Raw genomic sequence first — 8,218 nt, 5'->3', positions numbered from 1 at the left:
TTCTTAAAAAAAAAAAAAAAAAATGCAATCTTGTTCTTTAGTTTTGAAGGTTGAAGGAGATAGAATCTTAAAGTTGAAAATGAAGGTTTAGAAAATTATACCTAGATAATGCGTTGGGCTGGGGCATATCATCAATTTGAAAAGATAGGGTATGTCAAAATATTTACCAAAATGTCTAAATCACCCTTAGAAGTTTAAAAAATTATATATTAACTCAACCCTTAGGATCACCACCACATTACCAACAAATGTTTGATTAGAAGTGTTGAAAGAAAAGGCCCATGGGCTTCAAGCCTTGGCTAATTCAGGGAAAAGCCCAATTTGGCTCTAAGTATTGAGCTTGAGAAGCCCTTAAAATGTCTCCATTAGTCAATTTTCTGTCCACTTTTTTCCGCCACGTCATCTATTTTTTCAGAAGAAGACGAAACCATCCATCACAAATCAATCCCATGCCCGATTGCTCAAATTATGATGAAATTGGATTATTTTTCTTCCTGACTTTCATACCCACTATGGTCATTGTCATCAAAGTAATGATGAAAAAGATCTAAATCAGATGGTTAGCAATCATCAATCAAACTTTGGTAAGATGGGTCAATGTACACGGGGCACACAAAATTTAGATTCCAAATTCGGTATCCAGGACAGAAAAAATTGAGTAAAAATTTACTAACAATTGGAAACGGAATCCGAGAATGGAGTGGGAATCGATATCTCCGCCAACACATCTTCTTTTTCCGCACAAACATTTCTGCTTTGGTCCTTAAACCAAGGACGACAACACAAGCTCGGTTTCCCGGCTTGAAGAAATTGCCAGAATCTGTCGTCCATCTGACCCGCAAAGGCTTCTTTCAGGTACGACTTGTTCACTGTTCATGAACAACTGTCTCGCCTGTATTTTCATGGGGTTGGTTTATCTTTTTTTTTATAACTACTTTTAAGTTCTAATAGCGTTGCTAATGTGCGCCATATACTGATCGACTAGAGGTACACTTCACCTACCTCACAATCTTGTAGTTTTGAACTATAAATGGGTTTCTAGCTTAACATGCAAAGCTTCTTGTCAGTGTTTTTTTTTTTCTCCTGGTTTTTGAGGAATGCATGTGCTGAAATCTGGTGCTAACTTACGCGGATAATGGGTTAGCTTTTCTTAACCTTCACCCATTTATGGAATTTTCATTTTGTTCATCATTTAGTGTTTCTTTTTTTTACCATTAAAGGGGAACGTTTTTGGGGGGACTAAATTTGAAGGAGAAACAGAGGATTTTGAAATGGGTATTAAGGAAAATGTGAGGTAGCTGTCCTAGCTGAAGATTTGGAGAAATTCAATTTCATTTTATTCAGTTTTCTTGGTCCTAAGAAAAATTAAATTAGGTTGCTAAATTACTTATTTATTTATTTATTTTTTTAGCTTAAATAAATAAGTTCCTTTTGATAGATTTTTAAGTTGTCAAAGTTCTTGTATTCCAAATGGGTTGAACTTAATTAAGTTAGTATTTTATTTTAAATCATGCTTTCTAATGTGCTTAGGTGTTAATGTATTGTGGGTACTTATTGTGCCCATTTTTTTTTATTGGAGCTTAGTTATTGAACAACCATGGCGAAAAGACATTTGCATCAACTCAGACATCCAATTGATGCATATCGTAAGTAATAACTCTGTTATCTATTATGAATTGATTCATGGCTTCTCCAATAATCTCAACTTGTTGGCACGATTCAAGTCTTTTTTCAGACTTTCTTTAAGAACACTAAAACTTTAAGGGTCCTATTGAGTAAACATGATGGAAGACTACTTAGAGCTCGAGTTGAATCTCAAGTTTCTAAATTTTGAGAGCTTCTATTGCCACACCAATTTTTACTAATGCCAACCCAAGATGTGTGCTAAATCTTTGATGATGTACATGTGAATTGGGGTAGCGTTAGCAAAATGTGGTGTGATAATATAATCTCTCGATTTTTTTTTTTTAAATTGTGATGAGTGATTACTTTCATGCTTTTAGTAAAAGAAGTTCATCAAGTTACATTTCTAATATTTCTATTATGAAAATTTTATTACCTACCATTGTTATTGATGTAATACCATCCCGCAGCTTTTGAGGCATTTTTTGATGGCTCATGGTGGAATGTAGAGCTCATGAGTATAAAAGATGGGAGCATAACCACGCATTTTGAACATCATGGATACAAAATAGATGAGAAAATCCCTATCAGCAATCTTAGAGTAAGGTCAAGAATAGCGAATTTATCTGATTGCACCTGTTTCTTGAGGCCTGGTGTAGATATATGTGTACTTGCAACCAATCCCAGTGAAGATAGTTCAGACCAAGAAAGTCACGTCTTGTGAGTTACTATTTCTATTTATTTTACATTCACTTCTGTATTTGAGGGTGTTTTTGGTAAAGATTTTTTTTAGGGCATTTTTGGTAGGAAATTAAATTTCCAAGGTGTATTTAATGCAGATTTTGTGCCCTTAGGGCACATGTTTACAAAAACCCCTTAAGGAATTGGGATGCACAAAATTTTTGGTCTGTACTTGATGTAAATTGTTCTTTGAATAGGATCTGATACTAACATTTTGTTTATAAATTATCTGATTTACATGCCCATACTATATGTTTTGTTTTTTTATTTATTTTTGTGTTTAAACTTAGTCAACGAAATTCTATACAGGCATGGATTGATGCTAAAATAAATACAATAGAGAGGAAGCCTCATGAATCTAGATGCAACTGCCGGTTTTATGTAAGCTTTGATGGAGTCATCCACAATCTTGGCATTAGAAAGGACACTATTAACGGTGAGATAAGAGAAGTAACAATTGACAATATTGCCATCTTACAAAAACTTGACAGAACCCCTTGTGAAGATGGATACTTCCGGTGGAGCTCTTCTAAGGATTGCCCTTCCAAAAATGAAGCTAAACTGTTTCGTGGTCAATTTTCTTACGATGTTTCATGGTTGCTCGTCACATCTGCTTTAAAAGGTGTTGAATTTGAAGTAAGATCAATGCAAAACAAGGTGGTGTATCGAGTTTTTGATGGTGATCATGATTTGTGTTCTTTAGGCTCTGATAACATTGTAAAAACAATCAATTTCCATAGAGAAAATGAAGTTTTGAGAGCAGACATTAGAACTTTTGTTCCCGAGGTTCCAATTGATGCAATCAAAGAGGGCCCATTTAGCGATCGGCGGGAAGATGGAGTGTGCAGTTTGTCACTATACGATCTTATGTATTTGCGACGGTCCAAACGTCGGAATGTAAAACCCGATTTTTTTGTAAGCGATTGTGGTTCTTCAAACATAAGATCTTTTGGAGTTCGAACAGAGACACAAAAGACGAAAAGGCGGATAGAAGGGGTAGCATCATCTTCAATCTCATTTCAAGCTGATAATGATTTTCAAATTGGGGGTGAAATGATGGTTTATGATAGTAAGGGTGATTATGAAAGACAGTTCTTAGCGACTCAAAGCAAGATTAAATCAAGGAAAATAAATTCAGGGGTGACTGATACAATACGTATAATGAAAACCGCATTCGAAAGACAGGGAGATGACATGTTATGCAGACAAGTTCAAGATTCCAGTTATTTATCAAAGCAAAACAAGAAAAGGCTTAAATGGTCCATGAGCAAATGTGCCACTTTGACCCCCAATGCTTTAATGGTTATTCCTCTATTGACTACAAATGATCCTGTGACATGTAAACAAAGTCATTTCCGTGGAAGGGTTCTTGCGAAAAGGATAAAAGCTATAGTTAAGACATGCTCGGAGGGTGGTGTCAGAAGTGGTCCAGAAGAAATGCTAGAGATCAATAAGATCGGGAGAGGATATATGGATATAGAAAATGGAGTAAAGGAGAAAGATTCGCATAAAAAACTCAAAAGTGGAGGATCTTTGATTTCTTCAAAAACGAAAATGTCTTATGGTCCAAGAACCTACAAAAGGATGTACTTAAATGCAAGTGAGTATAAGGAAGTGATAGAAAGATGCATAAAGGACATAGAATCAAAGATTGAGAAACATCAACCACCGTTTGTTGGCACTCGGTTGGAAACAATCCGTACATTAGCTCGGACACCACCGATTAATGTTCCAGTAGAAAACCCGGAGCTTGAAGATCTGTGGAAGGAAATGGAAGTTTCAATGAATGCTCTTCATTTTATCGAAGAAAAACAGGTACATGGCTTCCACAGTTCATCAAGTTTTTTTCTTCCATATTTGATACGCATGGCTGCTTTTATGTTTAGTATATAATCTTCCATTTTCAGAGTAATGTTGTGGAGTTCTCGAGTGACGCTGGGGACCAATTGAGTGAAGTAGATGGACAATTATGCCAACATGAATACAAACTGGATGAAGAAATTGGGCTCGTGTGTCAATTATGCAGCTTTGTGAGCACTGAAATAAGATACATATCACCAACCTTTGTAAGTTCAAGATTCAAGAAAACTTGTCTTCCTACAAAATGAAGAGAGCTTCTATTGGCAACCCAAATTTTACTTATTACACCCCAATTATAAAAATAAAGAAAATAAGTGAATGGTTGGAATAAGTAAAAGTTGGGGTACCAATAGAAATTTTCTCATATTTTCTGCTAGATTTCTCTTTTTTGGTTTAGGATTTTACATGAACCTAATCATAATTGTAAATAACTACTGAAATTGTTTGAACGAGTGTTTTAATGTTGAGATTATAATTTGAGCCAAACCTTTGTAATGTTTGAAGAGTGTGTTTTAATCTTTAATTGGGGGCTGATAAATAATTTAAGAAGTTGGTGTACTAAGTAAAAGTTGGGGTGCCAATAGTAGCTCTCAAAATGAAACTTTGATTTCACTGTTTCTTATTACAACTGTTTTTTTTGTTTTGTTTTTTGTTTTTGTTGCAGCTTCAAAGCATGGGTAGGTTCAGAAACCAAGAATTGTGTGATGCAACTAAGTTGGGGAGTCGGCATACCGATGATCCGAACTTCGACATGTTGAGTGATCCTTCCTCTTCGAGCGACATTTCCGTACAAGAAGAAAACAACAATGTTTGGGCCCTGATACCAGAGTTTAGAAGTAAGTTACACATCCACCAAAAGAAAGCTTTTGAGTTTCTTTGGAGAAACATTGCTGGGTCTTTGAAGCCCGCAGAAATGGAAGCCACTTCAGAGAGATCGGGCGGTTGTGTAATCTCTCATTCTCCGGGATCCGGGAAAACTTTGCTTGTGATCTCATTCCTTGTAAGCTACTTGAGATTGTTTCCCGGAAAACGACCATTGATCCTTGCCCCGAAGACCACACTCTACACTTGGTACAAAGAATTCAAGAAATGGGACGTCTCATTTCCCGTTTATCAAATCCATGCACGAAGAACTTACAAGAAGGAATTTTATAGCCAAAGAGTCGAAAAATGTCATTGGGATCATAAACTAAACCAAGATGTGATGCATGCTATAGATTGCTTGGAAAAATTTCAAAAATGGCATGATCATGCAAGTGTTCTTGTGATGGGTTATCCATCTTTTCTATCCCTAATGAGGGAAAACTTGAAATTTGAACATTCAAGATACATGGCAAAGATCTTACGGCAGAGTCCAGGGATTCTAATCCTTGATGAGGGGCACAATCCTAGAAGTACCCGATCAATGTTACGGAAGGTTTTGATGAAAGTAAAAACAGAAATGAGAATTTTGCTCTCTGGAACTCTATTTCAGAATAATTTTGAAGAATATTTTAACACCCTTTACTTGGCAAGACCACGCTTCATCTTTGAGGTGTTACGGGAATTGGCTCCGACCGTGAATAGAAATAGAAATGGGAAAAAGAGCATCACAATTTCTAAAGAAAAGCTCGCAAGAAAATTCTTTGTCGAACAGATTGCAAATAGGATCAATTCGATAGTCGAGCAAGAGAGGAAAAAAGGTCTAAACATGCTAAAGAAGATCACGAGTGGTTTTATAGATGTTTATGAAGGTGGAGCTTCAGATAGTCTTCCGGGATTGCAAAGCTATAAGCTCCTAATAAAACCAACGGTGATGCAACAAGAAATTCTATCAAAGCTACAAAAATATGCTCCCGATAAAAGGTTTCCTCTTGAGTTGGAACTACTCGTCACTATTATATCAATACATCCATGGTTAATCACAACCATTGCATATTCGGGTCAATACTTCACTCTCAATGAACTAGAAGAGCTTGAGAAACATAAGTTTGACGTGAAGAAAGGTTCGAAGGTAAGGTTTGTCGTGAACCTTGTCTATCGCTGCACCATCAAGAGAGAAAAGGTACTCATTTTTTGCCGAAACATTGCACCCATGAAGTTGTTTGTGGAGATATTTGAGAAAATATTTGGGTGGAACATGGGTAACGAGGTGTTAATCCTCAACGGAGAGCTAGAATTATTTGAGCGTGCAACTGTCATAGACAAGTTTGAAGAACCCGGGGGGGTGTCTCAAGTTCTACTAGCCTCAATTGCGGCTTGTAGTGAAGGAATTAGTTTGACGGCGGCTTCTCGTGTGGTTTTGTTGGATTCAGAGTGGAATCCTTCCAAGACAAAGCAAGCCGTAGCCCGAGCCTTTCGGCCTGGTCAAGAAAAGGTGGTTTATGTGTACCAGCTTTTGGCATCAGGGACATTGGAGGTCGCTAAATATGGTAAGAACACATGGAAGGAAAAGGTGTCGAGGATGCTTTTTGTTGGGATGGGTACGGAGGATTTTTCTTGTAAGCAAGCAGAGAAAATTGACGATGATGTGTTGAGAGATATAGTTGAGGAAGATCAGGCTGAGTCATTCCATATGATTATGAAAGATGAGAGACTTTCGAATGGTTCAGTTGGTGGTAAAGAAGTAGCACTATTTTGAGAAAGTAGTATTGAATTGTAATCTCTCTGTTTTGAAGTATGGATCACTCTACTTTTATTGTCTTTTTTTTGTGAAGTAGAGTTAAAGAAATTGTGGGGAAGCAACATTGTAAAGTTACCGCAAGTAGCAAAATTTGCTTTCTCCACTGTAAGTATGCATGGTCTTGTTAGGTTTTTCTGTGTAAAGGAGCAAAGACCCATGTGTTTAAGCAGCAGCTCTGTAATTAAAGTCATTGTAAATATACTTGTATCACATTTTGCTTTTGTGCCTGCATTGTATATATGGTTTCACTAGGTGATCTATGTAGCATAGACAAAGCACAAGGGCTGTCAATGGGCTTGGGCTTGTTTTTGTTCTGGTATGAGGCCCATTAAGTTGGATTAGATTTGGTAGCTAGGCCCATCAGGTGGCCTGACCTGCCTGGTAACTAACAAGTTACTAAGTAGCGTTGGGCACAGGGGCAAGGCATCCTTCCAAAAAGGGAGAAATCTTGGGTTCAAGCTCTCTTGTTGGCCACCCAGAGGGATTTATCCCTACTTACCTAGTACGTGTAGTTTGTGAGGTGTTGCATGTATCTAAGGGATTTGGGGCGAGATGTAGTGCTCTAAGGAACCAGTTGTCTCGCCCCTGCTAGTCGGGCCTACGGGTCTGGAACCCCCGTCATAAAAAAAGAATGTGAGTTTCGATTTCCCGTCAGAAAAGTATAATAAGTAAATTTGGTGGCCAGCCCATAAATAAAGCTTGAATTCTTGCAGCTCAAAACCCACCCGTAATCTTCAACCTCCCATGAGATTCGAATTTTGAAGAAATTTTTTTTTTAGGGTGAAGACTAAAAATGTTATCATTTTTGACAATCTCTATATAATAGAATGCAATGGTCAGTCTCACTTTCTTTATCTTCCATATAAAGAGGGGTTGAGATTTAATCTAATTATGAATCTCAAGGACTAATTTTTTTTTTTCTCCTATCATCCAACTTTTTTGTTTTCCTCTACTACCCTTTTTTAATAGTACCCTTCCAATTTTATTGCTTTTCCTTTCTTACACTTTTCCAATAATACTCTACTAACTTTATTTCATTTTTTCTTCTACCCCAGTAACTCCAAGGAGGACGCCCCGCCCTAGGCACAAGGAAAGGCAAACTCTAGTTGAACGATAAATCACCAATTAACTCATCCAATTTAATCGTCTAGTTGTCAGAGGATTTTGTGACTATGCCTAGAAGAATTAATCATCATATTTTTGCGGCTCTAATTCCAATTCTAAAATAATTGGTGTTTAGAATCGGAACTAACAAGAACCAAATCTTGCTCTCCATGTTCTTATCAGATTAGTCCACACAAAAACTTTTCCTAAGAACATAGGAAACACACA

The 8,218-nt window shown here is 37.0% G+C and overlaps 1 protein-coding gene across 1 annotated transcript; it reads left to right on the top strand.

The window, feature by feature from the left end:
- Positions 1-500: 500 nt before the first annotated feature.
- LOC147386421 (SNF2 domain-containing protein CLASSY 2-like) lies at positions 501-7,122 on the top strand. The gene is made up of 6 exons (XM_086423260.1): positions 501-855; positions 1,531-1,646; positions 2,094-2,303; positions 2,651-4,179; positions 4,272-4,430; positions 4,889-7,122. The coding sequence occupies exons 2-6, from the start codon at positions 1,598-1,600 to the stop codon at positions 6,842-6,844; spliced, it is 3,903 nt and encodes a 1,300-aa protein (XP_086279386.1). The 5' UTR covers positions 501-855; positions 1,531-1,597; the 3' UTR covers positions 6,845-7,122.
- Positions 7,123-8,218: the final 1,096 nt, after the last annotated feature.

Source organism: Akebia trifoliata, chromosome 14 (assembly GCF_017979445.1).
Source record: "Akebia trifoliata isolate Shusen 1 chromosome 14, ASM1797944v1, whole genome shotgun sequence".
In the NCBI taxonomy this organism is placed as follows: domain Eukaryota; kingdom Viridiplantae; phylum Streptophyta; class Magnoliopsida; order Ranunculales; family Lardizabalaceae; genus Akebia; species Akebia trifoliata.
Note: the sequence above shows the minus strand (reverse complement) of the source record. Positions and strands in the feature narration are given on the sequence as shown.